Source organism: Oryctolagus cuniculus, chromosome 2 (assembly GCF_051225735.1).
Source record: "Oryctolagus cuniculus isolate XC-2025 breed Fujian yellow rabbit chromosome 2, ASM5122573v1, whole genome shotgun sequence".
NCBI classification, from domain to species: domain Eukaryota; kingdom Metazoa; phylum Chordata; class Mammalia; order Lagomorpha; family Leporidae; genus Oryctolagus; species Oryctolagus cuniculus.
The window spans coordinates 199,712,646-199,735,595 of record NC_142868.1 but is presented as its reverse complement, the minus strand read 5'-3'; the positions used below and the strand labels follow the sequence as shown (position 1 = coordinate 199,735,595).

The 22,950-nt window shown below is 51.3% G+C and overlaps 1 protein-coding gene across 2 annotated transcripts; it reads right to left on the bottom strand.

Annotated features, from left to right (window-relative positions):
• Positions 1-3,912: 3,912 nt before the first annotated feature.
• CMPK2 (cytidine/uridine monophosphate kinase 2) lies at positions 3,913-20,147 on the bottom strand. Of its 2 annotated transcripts, none has more exons than XM_017350631.4 (5): positions 19,335-20,147; positions 17,854-17,968; positions 15,616-15,817; positions 9,871-9,910; positions 3,913-8,250 (listed from the first exon to the last, which is right to left on the bottom strand). In XM_017350631.4, exons 1-5 carry the CDS (start codon positions 20,013-20,015, stop codon positions 8,137-8,139), a joined length of 1,152 nt encoding a protein of 383 aa, XP_017206120.4. In that variant the 5' UTR covers positions 20,016-20,147; the 3' UTR covers positions 3,913-8,136. The 2 variants fall into 2 exon arrangements, with proteins under 2 accessions (XP_017206120.4, XP_002721181.4); XM_002721135.6 differs by having other exon boundaries at positions 9,677-9,910; positions 19,335-20,143.
• Positions 20,148-22,950: the final 2,803 nt, after the last annotated feature.

Sequence of the window (22,950 nt, the reverse complement as noted above, 5' to 3'; positions counted from 1 at the left end):
AGGGCTTGGGCCCAATGTCCAAAGCAGGTCTAATTTGCGACAGCTAAAACCTGGGAATCAAATGCCCGTCGACAGGCTACTGGGGCTATGTCCAGAGACGGAGTACCACTCATTGGTGATGAACCCTTGGCTCACAAACCAACATGAGTGCTTCTCAATGTTTTGCTGCTAAGTGAGGTCAGGTAAGAGCACTTACTGTCGGATCCCATTTCTATGTGATTCTAGAAAATACATGCTGATTTCCTTGTAATGAGACCCCTGTTTGCCGGGACTGGAGTGGTGGGGGCGGCTGCAGGATGGGGCTGCACCGAGCTTGCGGATGCTTCTGGAGGTGATGCACGGCCCACTCTTGGTTGCGGTGATGGTATCATGAGGTCAGCATAAACCATAATGTGCATCTTAAATGTATGCGTTTTTTGTACGGCCATGTATAGCTCCACAGAGCTGCTAAAATGGCATTTCTGTTTTCTATATTATTGTACAAAACAAGGGATACTTTTAAGATACAGGAGGAAAATAAAAATCACTAGTTATCACCAAGAAAAAATATTTTTGCTAATGCACATCTCAGTTCCTTGATACTGTAGCAAAAAGATTTACCTTAATGCATTTAACTAGTCTACATTATATATTCACATATTAACATTTATATACACAAATACATCCTAATCATCTGATGACATTTTGCAGTTAAAGTAAACTACTTTTGTGTGCACCACTAATTATTTCCTTGGTATACATTCCAGAAAGATCACAGAGTCTGAACAATTTTAAGGTGCTCTACAATTCCTCCTGGAAATAAGAGACATTTCAGACAGAAGCATCAACAAAACAGGAGATTCTGGTCTAGAACAAAACACAAAACAGAGGGCCAGCCCTGTGCCACCAAGAGAGGCAGAGCATGGGGAAAGATGGTGCCAGGTTCCCAATCATTTCCCTGAATGGACAAATGCTCTTATGTGGAACACGGGTCTCTCCCTGCCTTGGCCAAATCTCCTTTTGCGTAGGCAAAGGCAGAGACCAACTGAGCCCACCACTTGCTATCATAATGCTTTCTACACTTCATGACTATATATATATATATATATATGTATATATATAGTATATATGATATATATACTATATAGTATATATGATATATGTATATATAGTATATATATACTATACTATGTATATGTATATATAGTATATGTGGGGAGCAACTCAGACTAGACTAAGTTACTCGAATTAAGACTTATTCTATGCATCTGCTCTCCCACAATATGGGGCTGGGAGAGGAGTAAACAGCTTCTATGCAGCTGCCTCTCGCCAACTTGAGTGATGACCTGCAGGAGCTGATCCTGCTCCTGATTAGAGGAGAGCAGCGTACTCGGCATGTGGGTAGCAGAGTTGGGATTGGTGGAAGAGGACTATAAAGGAGGAGAGAGACAACATGCACCAGGAACACCTGAGGAACACCTGAGCAGCCCCCGAGAGAGCCGGCCGGCGGTGTGCCGCTCCCCCGCAGAAGCGGGGAAAGTGTCAGGGGGCACCGCCCTTCCACAGAGGTGGAAGGGATGGCAGCCAACCCGGGAAGAACCAGCAGCAAACCCGGGGAGGGCCGAGCAGACGAAAGAACAGCGCAGGGTCCTGTGTCGTTCCTCTGCGAAGAGGGGGAGCGACAGTATATATAGTATATGTATATATATGACTAAATATATATATGTATATATATTTGCTCAAAACCAAACACAGGACTGGGGAGCTTAAACAACAGCTGTTTCTTTCTCATGGTCCCAGCACCTAGGAAGTTCTAGGCCAAGGTGGCAGCAGGCAGGATTAATTCTGAGTTTCTTTTCCTGGCCTGTAGGCAGCCATCATCCAGCCATGTGATCACATGCCCTCTTCTACAGGGGCAGAGAAAGAGAGAGGGAGGAAAGAGAAATGGCGAGAGAAGAGTGCATCAGATCTACATTCCCACCAAGTGTTCATTTAACCTTGACTCCATCCTAAAGACTCAGCATCCAGACAGCACGATGCTGGAGGTTGGGGCTGTGACATGAATATTGGGGGCACACAAATATCACAGATATCCAGCAGATATCTGTAACAGATACTCAATCAATTACATCAACAGTTCAGAGTGCAGATCAAAATCTCATTTATTTTCATGACTAACACTGATTCACTGAAGATTCTGTTCCACTGGCTTCTCCATGGTTTTTAGCAAATACTCAGCAATAATTCACACAGATATTACCATATATATCTTTACAATAAGCCATTTTTCTCCATCTGCTTTCAGAATTTTCTTTTTATCTTTGGTTTCAGTATTTTGACTATTGCACTAGTTCCATAGGTTTTCTGTTACAAAGTTTCCCGAACTGTAGGCTTGAATCAACAGAGCTTTATTCTTTCACAGTTCTGGAGGCTGGAAGTCTAAAATTAGGTGCCCCCAGGGCCACACTCCGTCCAAGAATGGGGCAGAAGCTGTCCTTACCCCTTCTGTGCTTCCGGGGTTAACCCTGTGTGTCTCTGTCAGTCACCTTGTCTTATAGGGACACCAGTCATGTTGGATCAGGGCCTACTCTAATCCAGTAGGACCTCATCCTAACTTGTTGACATTTGCAGAGAGTCTATACCCAAGTAGGATCACACTCCGAGGTTGCAGGAAGGACGCCAACATTAGGAGGCACTGCACAGCGTAATCATGTTGGTCCCATACATTGTTTCTTTGCATTTTTAGTACTGGGGGCTCACTGAGACTTTTTGAATCCATAGACTAAGTATTTCCCCAACAGGAGAAATGTTGTTTCTCATATTCCATTTTCTTTCTCTTATCCTTATAGGACATTATAGGGATATTATTCACAATTATATATTACATAGGGATATTATTCAATTATATATTATGTAGAGCTATTATTCACAATTACCCAATGCTTTGTTTCTATTATAGAACTTATTTAGGTTAACTAACTTCAATCTATCTTCAGCTTGATAGACTCTTCACTTTCTGACTCTATTCTCTGCTAAATCCATCCAGTGTTTTTTATTTCAGGCATTATCATTTTAGTTCTATAATTCCATGGACTATTTTTGAAAGTTTCTGTTTCTCTGTGATTTTTCTTATTGTCTATTTATGCTCTTCATGTATCCTTCACATTCTCGAATCTTCTAGCTCCATCACCTGGGGCTGCTCTCCACTGATTTCCTTTTCTCTTGATGACGCTTCATATTTTCTAGGGTTCATCTTATGTTATGAGATTTCAAATTGTGTCCTAGATATTGTGAACACTGTGTTGTTGTGGGAACCTGGATTCTGTTGGATTACTCCAAAAATAAATCAGGAAATGAACTTCATTGGTCTCAAGCTGGAAACTTTTCTCTTGCAAAGAGGCTCAGAACCCAGACACATCATTCTTCATTAGCTGGACTCTGTGAAACACATTATCTCAGGAATTAGATAGAGATTCACGCAGAGTGCGTGCACAGACTTTGCCTTTCCTGTCCAGCTTCTACTTTGCAGGATTGCCCTTCACCCTCTACACAAAGACATGGATTTTCTATTGAACTTTAGCAACCAGGGTGGAGTTGACATTGAACTGCCATTAGGGTAAAACCAACACTATCAATACTTATTCCTTGCTATCCTTTTACTCCAAGTCTAAAGCCCACTTTAAAGCCATCTCCTTTTGTTCACCCTACATTGCCTGCAGAACATTTCAGCTTTTCTTCATAAATTAGAGGTGTTTTCCACAGGAAGTTCAGATGTAACAGAGAGGTACTCACTCACACCAGAAACAGAACCAGTGTGCTGCTGTTCAAGCAGAAGATACTTCAGCCGAGGACAGTATCTTTATAAATTATCTCAAGGCATGTAAGAACTCAAAAAGATAAAGGAAAAGAAAACATGAAATAAATACACAAAACTTTTTAATTAGAAGAAGTGTGTTTGTATTTCTTTTTCTTGTGTCTGTACAAATGACTGATGAATTCAACATTTCATGATCCAATGGTGTAATGAATGTTTATTTAAAGTTAATAGGAATAAAAATACTTTACTGAGCTATCATCAGTAAACGGATGGCATACACCTTGGAGACTTCTGAAGACAGCAGCTATTTTCAACCATCATTCAGCCCATCATTCACAAGGTTGTGAAGGACAAAAATTAGTTTGAAGGATCTCTGTGCAATTCTCAAAGCCAAGTTGAGTTCCCCTCCCATGAGGTCTCTTTTGCCAATTTGCGCTTACATCAACATTCACTCTTTGCACAAATGCCCATGACACAACATATAGCCTTGTGTTGTAAATTTACTTTCCTTTGAGAATTGTAAAAGTTAAAAGGAACGGAGACCTGTTGTATAAACTCACTATACCATAAATGAGTATATTAGATACTTGTTAACATATAAGATAATTTGCTGTACAATGAAGACTGAGCATAAGAGCAAGAAAGTGAGAGAGAGAGAGAGAGAGAGAGAGAGAGAAAATCACAATGCTTTAAACAGGACAGAAATGTACGACCCTCTCCTGTAACAATCCAACGGTAAGTTACATTTGCTGGCAAAACAGATCCACCCTCTGAATACAGAGCTTCCCTCTCTCTGGAGCCAACGTGGCTGCTCCAGTCTCCAATCCAGCGGGCAGAGAGACGGGAGGAAACAAGGGGATTCAAGCACAACTCTCTGAGAGGGCAAGAACAGCTCACATCCTGCTGGCCAGAACCTACCGCTGAAAGTGGTTGCAAGAGATGCCATGATTATCTGGAAAGCTCCAGCCACAGCTCTGTTACCATGAAAGGGGTGGTAAGTAGATATCAGGGACAAACGGCACCCTGTCACCCTTAGGTCCAGGGGACTCATAGGGATTATATCCTGACACCTGCTGGAATTCCCCTATTTGTAAGCTCTGTTGCGTGCAGCAGACTTTAAGTGTGTCCTGAGCAGCAGAAACCACAGAGCTGCCTGAGACCATGAGGATGGGATATGCTCACCTGCTCTCTCCACAGGTGCGTGACCGCTATCCATGTTAGCCTCACAGGCCGTGATCCAGATTCATGCTTTGGACAATGGCAAATTAGCTGGACGCGTGCTTTAACCTGTGTGTGCTGGCCAGTGGCCAATCCCAATCGCTCACCAGAGTCGGATGGAAAATACACACACACCCCACCTCATTGCTCTGTGTGGGGGGCATGGTATCCATCTTTGAGGCCTTGCGCAGGTGGCTATGTCACATAACCAGAGTTGGGACCCTCTCACCAGGGACATGAACACTCCACATTGGCTGTGGGAAATCCCTGAAAATATGAGATGTGTCTCCTGACTTCAAAGAAGCTTAAACTGGCTTTTGCCCCTATTGTTCAACTCAAAAACTTCAGGCTTCATTATAGTCTGGATTCGGTAGCAACCAGTGTCTAGGACCTCGAGGGGTAAATAAGAAATGTGAACTGACGTCCTCTTTGTGCCCAACAGAGTGCTGAGTTCCTTCCACACAGGTGAGGTCATAGAAAGTCCACAGGACCAAGAGTGTTAAGCCCCCATAGGCTAATCAACCCATAATTGTGTATGATTGGTCACGTTATTTTTCTCCGGTAACCACTGTATTTGATATCTCATGGGCTGTTTTAGAACTGTGTTAGTCCCAGCATCAGTGGGAGTGTTCTGGGGTCTTGATGTAAGATGTAAAATACAGGCTCAACTGGGTGGATCAGAAACCCAAACCCAGGATGGCTTACACCAGATGGGAAAGCACTCATTGCACATAAAACCCCAAGCAGGTGGCCCAGGCTGCTGCAGCCACGTCTGACACTGGTCTCCATCTGTCCCATCGTTTTTGAGCTCTACAGCGTCATCCTCATCCCCTGGCCACCTTTGAGTACAACCAAGTGGGGCTGAAGGAGAAAGGGACACCATGTCCTAATGTGTCATGTGCGCCTTCTGCTCACATACTGTTCTGTATTGAGAGGGAGAGAGAAGGGGGAGAGGACAGAGAGAGAGAGAGAAAAAAATCATCCTCGCTTCATTCCTCAAGTGCCCAGAACAGCTGGGGCTGAGCCAGGCTCAAGCCAGAGCCAGGAGTGTCATCTGGGTCTCCCAAGTGGGAGTCAGGGACCAAACCACCCAAGCCATCACCTGCTGCCTCCCAGGAGGTCATCAGCAGGAAGCTGGAGTCAGGAGCCACAGCCAGGAGTCAAGCCTGCTCTCCAGTATGGGACGGGGCATAAAATGCCCACCCGCGCTTGTGTTCCCTGACAAGGACCTAACCAGCCGGCCCCATCTGGGTGCATCGGAGCCTTGTGAACATATCCTGAATCCTCGGCAGCCATGTGCTGAGTTAAATCTGTTCCTGTGGAAGAAGAGCCAACATCTGGAACAACTAGTGGTCCAGCACCAGAACAGAAACAACCTCAGCGTGTCAGAGGCAGAAAGAAGCGATCACTCGCCATCAGTCTTGGTGCAGGAGGTCCTGCCTCACTGGATACTCACAGACCTCGTATCTTGCATGGATAAAGGGCGCCGGTCACTGAGCAGCCCTTTGATACTTGTAATGAACAAAAATATTTGGAATAAAACAATCACCTTCCCTTCTGTGAGCCACCAGCTCACAACCCCCAACTTCCTGACCCAAAGCTCCCCACCCCCCATTTGAGGGCTGCATGGTATTGACAGGGCACATAGACAGGCACCTTGCAGACAAATCCATGTGTAGCCATAGCGACAGCAGCAAACCACAGCCAGTTTACTCCTTTGCAAGGGGCACACAGAAAGCTCTCAAGGTTGCTGTGTCTAGGCTGCCTGAATACGTTTAGGTTCCACACTGCCGGTAATCAAGGCGGAAAAATATTTTCAGCTGAAATCAGTTACATTCGTATGGACATAAACACACTGCACACACATTTCCTGTAGTTCTTTTGGAAAATAGTAGGAGATTAGCACTATACTTTATTCTAGTTTAAGATTCCACAAGGCAAACTCGAAGAGGCTGCCAATTTAATGGTTTTGGGCTAAAGTCTTCTTAAGAAATGGCAGGCAGGATAAAATTATGTACAGATCTACCTGGGTCAGAACTCGAAGGGGCTCTAGCAATTGCCTGATTGAACCAAGAATCCTTACCACTGCTACAACTCAAGTAATGTGGACGACTGATGTCACGTGATCCACCCACAGCCACAAGGATACTATGTTTCCACATTTCTCAGCTACTTTTCTTAGCAAACGATCTCAAAGCTGACTTCATGTGTAACCATAAAGCATTCAAGCACAAGGTAATTCACTAAGAAAGTCCATTCCAGCGTCCACTGTGCTTACGGAGCAAGAAATAGGAAATTTGTGTAATGAAAACATAAAGGAGCGTTGCATTCGCTTCCTGGCGTCAGCGTTCCGTAGTGACTCAGCCCTGCACTGAGAGCAGGCATGATGCAAATAAACCGCTAGGTTAGCTAATGCACCCAGCTCAGTGCCAAACGCTCCTGTGCCAACCAGGAGGAGCCGAGGGTGAACAAGCACGTGTGAAGTTGGAGGAGGCTGGTTCTTCACAGTTGGCTCACCTTGGGCTGGGTGTCTGCACATCTGATGCTAAGGTTTAGCACTGGGGGAACATGACCCTCAGACGTAGGAGCAATGCTTTGTGAGTGGCCCTGGCCCACAGATGGCACTGCTCCCACGGGGCCAGGACACCCAGGCTCTGCAGGAGGCTGAGGGAGCAGCAGGGAGCGCCTCATGGTGGAATGCAGCCAGACTTGGAAGAGGTCAGCTCTGGCCATGTCCCTCAACCCTCGTGTGCCAGGTGCAGGCGGGACAGGCTCTGGGTGCTGTCCGTGGACTTGGGAAAGCTTCCTGAGGATCTCTGGACAGAGGAGTCTTCTAGAGATTCGGCAGTGATGGAGTTAAAAACATGTCCCAAGAAAACAAGCCACACACGGGACAGAAAGCAAGGGGAGCCTCTCGCTGGAGCACAGCCCCCTCAAGTGTGTGGGCTCCTCAGAGGAGAGGGCAATGGTGCAAGTGGTGTTAAAGTGCCCGGCTGCAGGGTTCCAGCACACAGCACGCAGGTGCAACAGGGCTCTACGAAACTGCACCACAAACACGGCTCAGGTGGAGCACACAACGTCTTGTCTGGCTAGACGCGGCACGTGGCTGCAGTCACCGGCGTTCACCAGAATTGCGGATTAGGCTCAGCACCGTCTGCAGGACCATCTCTCGTGAGGAGCTGGCATCCACCACGTGGCAGCCGGGATTCTCCATCTGCCGGTAGCACTCTTCCACCCTGGAGACAGGCAGGAAGAAAAGAGTGGGCCAACTTACACACAGCTCCTCTGCCAGGGTGACTCTCCTAACACGGTGTGAACAGTTTGCAGCCAGGGCCCCATCTCAGCCACCACACTGCTCCTCTCAGCCACACGCTCCGCCCAAGGAAGATGCTTCAGGCGTTTTGTCCGGTGAATGATAAATCAGGTGACGACCAGAAGGTCGTGCACGCCTGCTACCTAGCCGGCATCCAGACGTTCCACATGCTACTTCCCACTAGGCACCCGGGGGACTTGGCAGGGGAGCTGTTGCCCTTCCCTCTGCAGGAGGCTCTGCCGCAGAGGTTTGAACACGTTTAGTCCTTTGCAACGGGCACAAAGAAATTTGCACAGGGAACTTACGCAAGGTCAAGTGTATCCCCCGTCTGTGCTCTGAATGATATGCCTACAACAGAGACCTCAGCATGTACGTCAGTTTCACTGGTGATTCTTCTAACCTAACCACAGGAGTCTACGTGCCCCTTTAAAGCTAACTGGCACCTCCCCTCTGGTGCGAGCTGGCCTTGATGGGCACTGCTTTCACCTTGGATGTCCCATGCCTCGGGGCTTCAGAGAGCCGCCCGAAGCGAGACGGTGTGGCCCACAGCTCTGCCTCTACCTGGGTGCCCTTATCCCATCCCTCAGGTCCCCTGGTTTTCTCACCTGTGAGATGAAGCCTGAAAATAATCTCTTTTGCAAGTCTGAACCAATGCTTGTGAGTTGATCACCACGTCTCTGTACACGCACACAGTGGTCATTTTTATTAATTCTAGAACGTGACGATATTGTGACTGCAAGGTGATCACTGCTTAATTATGCGATTTTGGTTTGAGCTTTGAAAGCCAGTGCTTTCATACTCAGCCACGAAGCAGTCACACTGCCCTCACTCCCTGCTGCCTTCATGCCTGAAACGTTCTGGTTCAAGCAAGCACATCTTCAAAGCCAGAGACCCTCTGAGAGCCCCGTGAGCTGAGACAAGTCGCTTATCCCTCTGGGCCTTGGTTTTGTAAGCTGTACAGCGCGGCCAGTGCTTTCCTTGCAAGGAGGCTGCATCGGGCCTGACACAGCTACTGGGTCAAAGTCACTGTGGGTTGACCCGCGAGTGCTCTGCACCACTGCATTGTAACTGGGGAAGATGGGGGTCAGGGACGCTTCCTGTCCTACCCGGGGCACGCTGCTGAACAGTTGGCAGAGGAGCGAGGCCCGAGGCCCAGCAGACCCCGGTGGCTCTGCAGGAGCAAGGCTGGAGCCCCAAGGTAGCAACGCCCCCTGCAAGGGACTGAGATGGATGGGCGGAGGCTGCCTCTAAGGCACTGGGCCGCTGCCACCACATTCCCAGAGCAGGTGCTGATCCTGCCTGGCTTCCTTGCAGCACACTGGCGGCACAGGTGGCGGTGGGACACCTACTTCTGGCGAAACACGCTGTTGCCCTCCAGTTCTGCTTCCTCCTGGGTCTTCTCCACGCCACGGCCCTGCAGCCTGCGCACCCGCTCCTCGGGGCTCACGGTGAGCAGCAGGACCAGGTCGGGTTTGAGCAGGTCCTCTGGCCACTGGTACACAGGGTGGTGGGCTGGGGGCAGGTGCTGCAGACCCCCACTCACCTCGGTGGCTATGGCGTAGGCGGCCGTGCTGTGCCAGTACCTGGGGAGAGGAAGAGGAGTGAGTTCTCCGTCTCCGGATGAAGTCAAGGTGCAGCCCGAGGACGCAGAAACCAAGGCTGCAGGCTTTCCTGGTCTTGGACGAATGGAAGAAATGAATCGTATTTAAAACATACAGAAGATAGAAAACAGCACCCGCAAGAGTCGTAATGCAGGGGGCGCTCCACACAGCCACACTTGACGAGAATGGCCAACGGCAGGAGAGAGGGTAGGGTCGCGTCCTTTTGGCCTGCGGCAGAATTCCTCTGTCTAGGCAGGGCCACTGCATCTGCTCAGCTGTTCCCTGCACTGGACAGTGGGCTGTGGCCAAGTGAAAATCCAGCAAACTCACACCAGCCCCTTTGTTGTTTATATCTGCACTGGCGATGAGACCCACTTTCAGGGAGCCCCGGGCTGGAAGCCCCCTGTCCCCCCCAGCCCTCCAATTGCCTGACTGTATATGACTATCAGGCAGGGAGACGGACAGACCCATGCCAGCCACACGGGGGTCCTCGCTGAGCAAAGTTATTCTTTCCAACAGTTAGCTGAAAAGATGCTTTGGGGAGAAGTTAAAAAAAAAGGTACAAATCAAGTCAGCCCTTATTTCAAGATGCCGCGTGGCTCCCCCTGCCCGCAGGAGACTGTTGGGTCTCCCAGTGACACACAGATCATCCCCCCCAGCCTGTGCCAGGGCACTCGCTGGCTCGGCTCCAACTCCCTCCTCCTCCTCCGGCCAGAGTGGCAGTTCCAGCCAGCATGGGCCCTGCACTTCCCCCACAGTCCAGCTCCTGGAGGACCCCAAGCAGGCTTCATGGTCCCCGCCTCTGCTCTCAGCTCCCTCTGTTTGTGACTCCATAGCAGAACTTCGCTTCATCAGTTAGAACGAACTGTTACAAGTACAATTTCTTCAGTCTCCTCCACTATTTTTGAATAATAGAGTCTTCTATGTTTTCCAAACTCTGAAAGTGGCATATGAAGAGGTATGCAATAAATGTTCTGTTGCAGAATGAGTGAGAACTACTTCATTTATCAGCCTGACCTAGGATCCTCCTGCCCTTTCTGTCCATATTCCAATTCTAGGTGACTAAATGCAAAACTTCTGACTTGATATCAAAGGATGATAAAGCACAAAAAATGTTTATGGGTAATTATAAATATCCCAGTGCAAATAGGTACCATCAACACTCATCTGTAACTTTGAGTCAATTCTTTAAAATCCTTAATGAATTAATTAATTATTCATTTGAGAGTCAGAGAGAGACATGCATACAGACAAAGACCTTTCATGTGCTGGTTCACATGCCGAGTGCCCGTAACACCCAGGACTGGGACAGGCCAAAGCCTGGAGCAGAGCCCAATCCAAGTGTCCCAATGGGTGGCAGGGAGCCAATTCACTTGAGCAATGCCTGCCACCGCCAGTGAGTACACGTGCAGGAAGTCAGAGCCCGGAGAGGCTCCAGTGTAGAATGCAGGTGTCGGAACCTCTGCTCTAGTCACCAGACCCTACATTCCTAAAGTCTTAACCATTCTAGGCTTGAATTACTTTCCAGGGGGTAAAGGACACGGTGCTGGCTACACAATAAATTCATTGTTGCTCGAATTAGGTGTGTGTTACTGTCTGCCACCTACTGCTGGGGACGCAGGCAGAAGTCATCTAAGTCGATATGGTCTCAGTGTCTATGTTGGAAAATGCAAATCATGCAAGCTTTATTTTCCTCTCATAACTGTTGCAAAAATACATCAGTTGTTTTTTAAAAACTAAATAAACAACTCTATAGCCTATTGCAGTAATAAGACAATAGCTAATGCTCACTGGGTGCTGGTTATAACTAAAGTTGCATCATTTCTAATTATGAATCCAGCAAAGGAAAGGACAAAAGTAAAATTTTCCTGTGGATCAGTCCTAATCCTTCCATGTCCTTGCCCACCTCCAAACGTGTGCTCTGAGAACCTCAGGCCCCTGGGGTGCACCTGGGCGCCTGCCTGCCTATCACCTCCCTGACTCCTGCCACTCCCGCCCTGTGCTCTCATCTTCTGCCGGGATGGATCTAGTTCCCCAACACCATTAAACCCAAGATGTGCTGGGTGAGATTTTCTTTTTCTTTGCACCCATGTTACAGCTGGCGCTGTGTTCTGGGCACGCTCCAAATCCATGGACTTAAAAACTCTGCTACAAATACAGCAGTTATCATCTTAATTTAAAAGGTCTTGATTGTAGGAAACCCATGAGGGAGAAATAGCTCTTTAATGGTAATAGGGGTGATTAAGTCGCCAACCTGTCCCATAATCACCGTCAGTGATTACCTTCTTCAGCTACAGAATGGGGTTGTCTAAAATGGATCTCAATAAAACCCTTAACCATGAAAAAGCCCACCAGACAACAAATAGCTGCTGTCTTTTTTCCATCTGACAGGTGACACAGTACCTCTGAAGATCCACCGTGCAGACAATTCACAGAGACAAAGAAGACAAAATCAAGGGAAGAATGAGGGCTGCTCCCACTGACAACAGCGCTGCTCCTTCTAAATAATCACACCCTTTGGCCATCAATTCCACACTCTTCCCGTTCTTCAGTCTTCCCCGACGCTGCCATCGGGAAGACCACATTAGTTCAAATCAAATGCCATTTGCCAACACGAGACACACAGCTTTTATACAGGTGCTTTATATTGTAATGGCGACTTGCTATTTTCCAAGCAGTTCCATGTGCATCCACACATTGGATGTGCCTCACTCATCCACGCAGGCAAAGAAGGGCTCATGCACAGCCCCGTTTATGGGTTAGGAAGCGGGGAAGCAGAGGACCTCAGCTCCTGCCCCCTTGAAGGGAGGGGTGATGATTCAGGACTTGACACCGTCCCAGGAAACAAGGGGTCTTCATGAGACCACCATTCTCCCAGAAACAAAGTTGTAGTGTCTCCCCTCTACATGAGGGCGGGCTGTATCTAAAAGGTGGACAACGACAGATGCACCGGGCACAGTAACATCAGGGCAGAAACATTCCCCAGGCAAATGTGTCCACAGAGGAAGAAGATGTCTTAGCTTTCTCAGTTCATTCTAGGCTCTTCAGAATGTGCCACCTGCGACACAGTGACTGCCACCCCCAAAGTTAAAATCACCCCCGGCCTCTTAGCTGGGCCGACAGCAGCAGCCCCCAGCCCGTGCCCATGGTTTTCCTCCTTGGCCCTGAGCTGATGCACACTTCACTCCGCACGGCACACAGGGCAGCCCCATCACAGAGGATTTCAGACACAGAGAGAAGCTCACAGACCAAGACAGGACTCCAAGAAAGGAGTTGCAAATTTTCCTCAAATAGTTTCAATCCACAGTGGGCTGAGTCCACAGATGCAGAACCCGTGGATATGGATGTGGACGTGGACATGGACGTGGGTGTGGACGTGGGCGTGGGCGTGGGCGTGGGAGGGCTGACCTTACTGTTGACAGCAAGAGAGTCCCAGCCTCTGCAGGAAGCAGAAGGGGTGGCTAATGGAGTGGGCGGGACTCTCTCCTTGATCTGGATACAGGTGTGTGAAGTCACTCCCAGAATTCCTTGAGGTTTACGTTTTAGAGTAATGCTCTTTTCTAAGTGTGTGTCACACTTCACACCAATTACTTACACCTCCAGAAATAAGTAAAATTGTGGAGAGAACAATCAGAAGAACACTCCAGTCATGCTACGAATCATCCAACCAGGACCAGGACTGACGCCTTCCTGGAGCCTGCATGGGTCACGTTTCTCTCAGCCTCCCCAGAGGATGTGCTGTTAAACTGGGGGGCAGCATCTTTTCACACCTCTCTGTCTGGTGTACAGGATTTCTTCATGTATTCCACGGAGTATCTTTCCGAAACTGGTTGTTTCTCATTCTGCCACGGCTTTCTACTCCGTGCACACCTGACATTTCACACCTCCTTACATTGCTGCACAGTCTCAATGGTGTGAACACGCCTGCACGGGGCCTGGAAACTGAACAGCAGCTGAGATGCTGCCCGGGACGCCCTCATCCCTTATCAGAGTCCTGGATCCACTCCTGATTCCGGCTTCCACTAGAGTGCACACTGGGAGGCAGCAGGTGATGGCTCAGGTAATCAAGTCTCTGTCACCCACGTGGGAGACCTGGAGTGAGTCCTGGTTCCCAATTTCACCCTGGCCCAGCCCTGGCCCCTGTGGGTGTCTGGGGAGTGAACCAGCATGTGAGAGTTAGTTCTCTCTCTCTTTCTCTCAGATTTGTAAACAAATAATAGATACATGTGTTTAAATCTTTATAAAATATATCAGTATTAATTAACTCTTTCTCCCATTAGTGGGATTTTGGTTTTCCAATGTTTTCAGCCAAGTGAAGCGAGCCAAGCTGAGATAAACATTGATGGGTGTTTCCCCCATGGGTGGAAGCAACCTCCCCTTTGCTACAGTCCCTCAAGCTGCTGTCCAAGGAACTACCAGCATCTGTCCCCCACCAGCACCACTCAAGAATTCCTGTGCAATCACATGATCTCCACTCCTGGCTATTTGGAAACTTTTTAAAACGTTTACTTCGTTATTTTCATCTACTTGAAAGGCTTAGAGAGAGAGAGAGAGAGAGAGAGAAAGAAATATCTTCCATATGCCGGTTCACTCCCCAAATGCCTGCAAACACCCAGAGCTGGCCCAGGCCAACGTCCAGAACCCAGCATTCCACCTGGGTGTCCCACGTGGGTGTCCCACGTGGGTGTCCCACCTGGGTGGCAGGTGCCCAAGCACGTGAGCCATCATCTGCTGCCTCCCACAACGCACTAGCAGGAAGCTGGGTCAGAAGCCTAGCAGCTGGGACATAACCGACACGCTGATACATGACATACGCACCCCATGCAGTGGCTTAACACACTGCCCCAGGGAATTTCGGTCATCACCAGCAACCTGCTAGAAGGAAAACGGAATCTCTTTGTGCTTGTATTTTCCATGTCCCTGAGCCATGGTGATATTAAGCTCAGTATGACATGCTGGTCACACCGTTCATCCTTTTATAGAGCATTTTAAAGCTATTTCTTATCTGTCATACTTTAAACCTGTAAATCATGTCACGACACATCCTCATTTGAAAACACACAAAGGTTCCCATTGCACTCAGAGTAAAACCCGGTCTTGGCCGGCGCCGTGGCTCACTTGGCTAATCCTCCGCCTGTGGCGCCGGCATCCCATATGGGCCCTGGGTTCTGTCCCGGTTGCCCATCTTCCAGGCCAGCTCTCTGCTGTGGCCAGGGAGTGCAGTGGAGGATGGCCCAAGTGCTTGGGCCCTGCACCCCATGGGAGACCAGGAAAAGTACCTGGCTCCTGGCTTCGGACCAGCGCGGTGCGCCGGCCGCAGTGCGCCGGCCGCAGTTCGCCGGCTGCGGCGGCCATTGGAGGGTGAACCAACGGCAAAGGAAGACCTTTCTCTCTGTCTCTCTCTCTCTCACTGTCCACTCTGCCCGTCAAAAAAAAAAAAAAAAAAAAAAACGGTCTTTCCCACAACCAGCAGGCCTACGGGTCTGTCCCCCCTTCTCTTCCCATTCCTGCAGAAAGCACCCCCATCCACCATGTGTCTTAGTGTTTCCTTAGAGTCAGAGCGTAGTCTGACTGAAGCACAGTTGTGTCCCTGCATATGCACGCTGTGTGCACACACGCACACACACGCACACACACCCTTGTATGTTGGGGAGGAAACCTCTGACTCACGGCATCTTCGTACATACCTGTCTACGATCACAGGAGATTTGACAGATTCTTTGGCTATTTCAGAGGCCACAATATAATTGCCCAAGGAGTAGAAAGCTCTCCTAACGATAGTTGGTTCATCATCGAAGATCTTCCGCCACTGGCCAATGCAGGAGGGTGGGGACTTCAAGAGGACAGCCTTGAGGGCTTCAGAAACCGCCTGGGTCACAGTGGTTTTACCTGCAGGCCGAACACACAAGATGGTGCCTCTTAACCACAGCCGCCACAGTGCTCCCAAAGTCACCAGACTTACTAGGGGCACAGAGAGCCTTTCACCTGTAACTCAAAGACCGACTGCACACCTCGCTTCTGCATAAGGCGTTGCAGGGCCTTAACAACATCAGCCTGCTCTGCTCGGGATCTAAGGCTAACAGCCCCCCGCTGGTGAGTCCATGATGTCAGAGCCCCTCTAAGGCCCTGCTTTTATTCCCAGCCCAAGCGTCTGGTCACCTGTCTCACAGCAGCCCCCGCTGGACAGCCTCCCGCCTCTTCCGCCTGCAGCTGACTTTGAGGAGAAACCCATGCCTGCCTTGCAGCACTCTCCTAGCCCCCTCCTCTGCCAGCATCACAGCCCACTTCCTCCTCTATTCAATCCCTTTCCAATCGTCAACCTCAGTTCTACAAGGAAACGTCAACAAGTTTGTGGAAAAACAAAATTACATGATAGGTCTATTTTGGTGCAAAAAGGTCGAAATCTGTGCACAGGTTTTTTTGTTTGTTTTTCGCATATGTACTTTTCATGATCTTTTTGAAGAACCCCTCTTAGTACTTTCTCCTGTTCTCGGCCCTTTGAACCTGGCCTTTCCAGCTTCTACACCTGGCCTTAGGCTTCAGGTTCCTCCAGGGAGCCATGAAAAATGTTTGCTCATTCATTTGCCCATTCCTCACCTCAGCCACCTCTCTAGGCCCATCTCACCCTCTGGCTGCTCCCTGGCACTCAGGGTGGGTGGTGAGAGTGTAACCCGCTCCAGGGACACTGTCTTCCAGCTTCTCTGAGCTCTGCTGTTTAGCCATCATTGTTTGTCTCTATAGCGCACTTCAACCTCATCCCAAGCTGATGATTGCTTTGATTTTTTGTTTTTCTTGAGTGGGTGAGATGAGCTAGGCACTCGGCCCATACTGTGCATCTGATTCTCCCTGTGAGTCTGCAACACAGTTACTATTTAACCATTTTTCAGATGGAGAAAAGTAGCCATGCAGAAGTTAACACACCTGCGCAAGCTCGCCCTGCTGGGGGCCCTGTAGCCAGAATGCAAACACGCAGGAGACGGAGTCTCTGGTCTCGACTCTCCTCTCACCAATCCCGCCCTTCTGCTTGAAAGTTGTGGGTGTTTGTGTGAGTCTGTGTTGAAGCTAAATTTTTCTCCTGTAATCCCAGGAGACCTGCATGAGCTCTAAGTACAAAATAATCAACAAAGCACATAGGATGGAGGATTGACATGGAAAACTCCTTTTGCGGTTGGAAAAAAAAAAAAAAAAACACTGACTTGGTCACAGCGGTAGACAGACACCTCCTGGCCACTCCGATGGGTCCTGAAGCCCACAGAAGCAGCCCCCTGGGCCGCAGCCCACCTGCTTGTGCACACAGAGGCCCCACGTGGGAACTGCCTCTTCATGGACTGAAGACAAAAGCCCCTGCACCTGCGGGGCTGACACAGGCAGGAGGGGATCCAGGTGCTGGGCCCCACAGCCAGGTGTGAGGCAAAACCAACCTCCCATGGGTGTTCCCAGAGCCACACTTCTTCTCTCGTGCCCTCCTGTAAGTCTGGGCGTGTCCATTCTATCTGGACGCCTGCTTGACAACTCAAATTTTTCCCCCTCCATTATCTCATTCTTCCACATTTTGCCTGTGAGCTGCTGGGCCTCTGCCTGTGCCAAGTGTTCTGTCTGGAGCACCCCCACACCCCTCACCTGGCCAACCCCAATCCACGCTCTCAGCACAGTCTGAGGATCAGCCTGGCCTTGCATTCTGCCTCCATGGCTCCCGAGGAGGTGGACTCAGGGCCCATCCTGAGTCCCTCAGGAGCTGGTAGGCTCCGAGCCTCGCCTTGCTCCACTCTGCACTCTTGCCCATCTCTGCTCCCCCGGGTCCTGCCCAGCTCGGCAGAGGCATACTGGAGGCTGAGACTAAAGTTCTGTTTTGCAAGAACTATTCCTACTTCAGCCAGTACGCAGTTAGCGTCATTACCCATCACTACAAAGTAATAGTCTCTTACCAGTGGCATCCAGTCCCTCGATGGCGATAACCTGGAACTTTCCCCTCTGGACATGCTGGGGACACTGGTCAACCAGGTTGAGCACAGCCCGGGCCTCAGGAATGACAGGTGTGCACTGGAAAGCAACAGCCGCCTGTCAGCAATGAGACTCTGGGGCCTTGCAGGAACATCTCTCAACGGCTGAGCCCAAATGCAAAGAAGGCCTGGGTTTTCCTGCACACGGTGGAACGCACAGTATTCTGAAGCTGGCACAGCCAGCGTTCCTTTATTTTATGAGTAGCTCGGGCCCAGAAAGGCTGTCTGGCTACCTCGCAGCCTGGGCTCTTACTGACCAGCTTCCCGACCAGGAGCAAGGCCAAGCAGGCCAGGTAACACAGCTCTGGGCACCGCAGCATCAGGGCCCACAAGTCTGCCTGAACAGGGAGTCACAGGCATGGGGCGCCTCCCACACCATGGGCTCTATGGAGCTCCATTTGCACCTGCAACCCAGCCCTCTCCAAAAGGCTCAGGGAGCAGGGAGGGGCCAGCCCACCTCCAGGAGCTGGCAGAGCAGGACACTCCCCGGAACTCGCGGCTCCAAGCTTGCATTACCTCACTGGGAGCTCACAGCAGCCCCAGAGAGCCCAGTGGCTTATTTATTTATTTGCTGATGTGCTCACTCTGAGCAAGGCAATCTCCTTAGTGCTTTAGGAGTGTGGTGCTGGCTGATCTCCATGGTAACTCTAGAGCAGCCCATGACTCCCAGCTCAGGAATTAAGGAAACTGGGACAAAGAATGTTGAAGAAACTCGGTGACGATGACACAATGACCAAATACCAGGGTTTAGAGTCAGGCCAGGCAGCTGACCCTGTATGGCCACCCACCCTGGAACCCTGACCTGTGACCTTGCAAAGTCTATCTGTGTTCCATGGGGCAGCTGGGCTGAGGTCAGAGGCACCTATTCCTCCAGCACCTGCTGTTGAGTCATGTTTGTTTAACCATCTGAACAGCACGGCGAGCTAGGGACCGTACAGATAAAAAGGGAGAGGAGAAAAACAAAACTTATCATAGCTGAGTAACTTCCAGGAGGTCCCAGCCAGCAGGGAGGCAGGTCCTATGTAATGCTGTTTCTAACACCCCGAATTCGCTCATTCCCTCTGCGCTCCCAAGTCCCATCAGCAAAAAAACCTAGCGAAAAACAGGACTTCCTCCGCGGCCTCTTCACCCGCCAACCCGACCGTCGGTGTCTGTGTACCAAGCCTGGTGGCCCGGGCTCCACCGCAGGCTGCACCTTGCTAGCACACAAGAACCTCACCGGAGCCACAGCGCCTAACACAGAGCCTGGCACACAGGACGCCGTCGCGACTTACTTGTGAACGGCAATAAACAAAGCACCCAAGCAAGAAGCTCTGGAGGGGCCAGCCTCCCAGACGGCTTAGTCCAGCTCTTGGGTCTGGAAGGTGCAGGTGCCACGCAGAACACAGGGGAGGAACAGAACTCACCGCCTCCAGGACGTCCCGGGCGGCTGCCCGGTCTGGGAAAACAGCGGAGCTGGGCAGGTCCGGCACGGCGGGGTGCAGCGCGGGCTCGTGGGCTGGCACCACCCGCGCGCAGCCCACCTGCCGCTGCGCTCCGTCCTGCAGCGCCCAGAGGCGCTGCCACAGCCCGCCGTGCCGGTCCACCTGGAACTCGCCCAGGTGCAGAAGCGCGGCCCCCGCGCCCTGGCCCAGCAGTTGGAGCAGAGCGCGCCGCGTGTCGGGACCGTCCCTGGGGTCCTGCAGCAGGAAGCCGTGCTGCGCGCCGCCGGCGGGGCCCTCGGGGCAGTAGCAGAGGAGCCTGCTCAGCCGGCACCGCTGGAAGGGGCCCCGGCGCAGCTGCAGCAGCAGGCGCTGAGTCAGCCGGGCGGCCCGGACGCGCTCCCCGCAGCCCACGCCCGCGGCCAGCGGCACGCACAGCGAGTAGCTGCGCCCCGGGGGTCCCAGCAGCGCTGCCAGACGCGGGTCCGAACGCAGGCCGGGGGCGTCGGCGCCCAGGGCGAAGTGCGCCAGTGTGCAGTCGGGGAGTTCCAGCGCGAAGCACCGCGGCGGAGCCATGGCCCGGGCGCAGGTCCCGTGCCGCGCGTGCAGCTGCCCTAAAAACTGTCCGAGCAGAGGCGGGGCGGGCGCGCGGCGGGCGAAGGCCATGGGCGCCTGGCCGATCCCGCCCTTGGCTGCGCCGCGAAAACGAAACTTGGCGAGGATGGGTGGAGGGCCGGCCCGGGGGGAAAACGAGAGCTAAGAGCGCGGCAGGGCCTTGGGTCTGTGGCGCCCCGCCCAGATTCTCCTCCCGGGCGCCAGATCTGCGCCGTAAACAGCCGGCCCCGGGGGCCCTGGACGCGCGGGGCCGCCCGCCTGCGCTGTCCCTGGACGCCGGGTCCCAGCGCTGCGCGCACCCTCCGCCTGGGGCGCCCGCCTCAGCGGCGCTGCCCGCACTCTGGCTCCGAAGTTGGTGCCGTAGCCGGTCTGGTGCGGTCCGGAGCTTCGAGGCGGGGGGTGGCCAGGGGGCCTCCAGACTCCAGGTGGAACTCTGGCTGTACCGCTGCCCCGATACAGGGTGTGTGTGTGTGCGCGCGCGCCGGACGCGGAGAGACAGAGGGGCCACCTCGCGGGCTCCGCCTCGTCCTCCCCCATTGCTGCTCCCTCGCCCTTGGCCGGGCATTCGGCTTGGTGCGGCCACCTCGCTGACCGCGACTCTCCGTACCCGCCACCTATGGCTGACCCTGAGCTTCTGCAGAGCTGCCTGACAAGGAGAGCTCTTCACAGGGCCTGGACCCTCAAACACCTGTGCCCTCCTACACCTGTGTCCGTCCTTCACTCACCTGTGCTCACACGCACCTGCGTCATCATCACCCTGGAATTACCCCTCCACTATGCCGATTCACCCAGATTGGCCCCTTGACTTTGCTTTTTACCCACCAAATTCAAGTCTCCTGCACGAATGCAAAATAAGACATGGAGCACATAGCAGGACAGCAAGCCCTGGCGTCCACAAGCCAGGCTGCTACAGTGTTGCTGTCTTCCTGTGGCAGGGTCTGGCTCCCAGACTGCTGGCTTTACTGTTTCCACTTGCAAAAAACACTACCAAGCAGAGGCCGGTCAGGCTGTGGCACAGCAGGTTAAGCCTCAGCCGGTGGATTTGAGTCCCAGCTGCTCCATTTCCAATCCAGCTCCCTTCTGATGTTCCTGAGAAAGCAGTAGAAAATGGCCCAAGTGTTTGGGCCCCTGCATCCACGTGGGAGACCTGGAAGAAGCTCCTGGCTCCTGGCTTCGGCCTGGATCAGCCCTGGCCTTTGCAGCCATCTGGGGAGTGATCCAGAGGATGGAAGATCTCTGTATCTCTGTCTCTCCTCCTCTCTGTAACTCTTTTAAAATAAATAAATAAATGTTATTTAAATATTTGATAACCATGAAATAATAAGTATGGAATGGGCTATCAAAAATCGGAGCTGAAGATGCTTCTAGCTCTTTGATAACAAGATGGTTTTCATTCGTTCTGAGCCATTTGACTACTGCAGATGACCACGCAGTGGCGTTTTCACAGGTAAAGACCCCAGGAGCGTAGCGTCTTCCCTAACTCAGTTCCTTAGGCTGTGCTGCGCGCCGCTCCCTGGGGCTGCCTGCCTGTGCCAGCCCCTCTCTGCTGCCCCGGTCCCCTGGGGCTACCATAGCCCAGCAGACAGCAGGCAGTGCACGTCTTCCAGGTCCAGGTGGCCAGAGTCTGAGGTCCAAGTGCCAGAAGGTTCTACTGCTCCAGAGGCCTTTCGTTGTAGCTTGCAGTCGGCCACCTCTGGCCTCATCCCCGCGTGGTCCTGCCTCTTGGTGTGCACTCCTGGTGTCTACAGATCCCTGGTGAATTCGTGTGTCCAAACTGCCCCTTCTGAGGAGGACACCAGTTGGACCAGGGTCCAACCTAGTGGTCTCGGTTTAACTTGCCCCCTCGCTAAAGCAAAATGCAATCACATTCCCAGGAATGAGGACAAGGGATTCAACCTACGAAGGGGGTGGGGGGCACACAGTGTAGCTGTCACCCTCCTCCCAGAGTGTCTCTTCTGTGCTGCATCAGGTTTATTTGCATCCTAGGTCTTCTGCCCAGACACCCACCAGTCTATGCCCCTCCCCACCACACACAGTGAGCACTTGCAGGTAAGCAGAAAGTCTAGCTTACTCCTAACTTGTTTTCTGAACCTGCCACAGAAAGACAACACGGCACGTGACTTGCTAAAGGAGCCGTCACGTTGTTTTTAAATTGTGACAAATACATACATGTAGAGGTAGATATAGATGGTAGAGATGTAGAGACGGACAGAATGCTCTCATCTGCTGGCTCCCTCTCCAAATGTCTGCAGTGGCCATGCCTGGGCTCTTCCTGAGAGTGCTGGGGACTCCATGCAGGTGAGGGCAGGAACCCAAACCTTTAGCCATCACTGCTGCTTCTCCCGGTCCATAGTAGCAGGGAGTTGGGGTCAGGATCCCAAACTAGTATCACACTGATTCCTGGCAGTGAGACAAGGGCATCTTCGCTGCTAGGCCAATGCCCAGCCCATCATACCTTTGCTTAAGTTTTCTTGTCCATTTTTACCCACTTCTGCCCTACAAGTAGCTGAAAATTTACTGACCCTGTCGCGTGTAAGCTCAGTCAGTACTGAATGTGTACTGAGGATTCTGAAGTTACGGCATCCTGATTCGTAAAAGAAACATCTCCACTATGCTTTTGAGCTCCAATTTCAAATCCCTAGGACAAGGGTGCTGGTGGTCCCAGGTGGATGTGTACAGGAATAAGCTTGCCTGTAGCAAGCCCTCCCTTTGTGGGTGGGGAGGAGAGGAAGCCAAGCTGGGAGCTGCTTCAGGGAGGTGTCTTTGAATGAAAACTAAGTTGAAAAAAGGTAAGACAAGAAAAAGAAAATGAGCAAACTTCACAGCAAAATGGATGAGTCTCTAACAAGGAGGAGCAGAAGCTAGACACCTAAGAATTCACACCGTGTGACCTCGTTCTTATAAGCTCCAAAAAGGCCACCCCAGAGCTTGGTTTGAGAAGAGAAGATGGGGTTCCCTTCCAGGCAGAGGTGGGCTTCAGCACTTG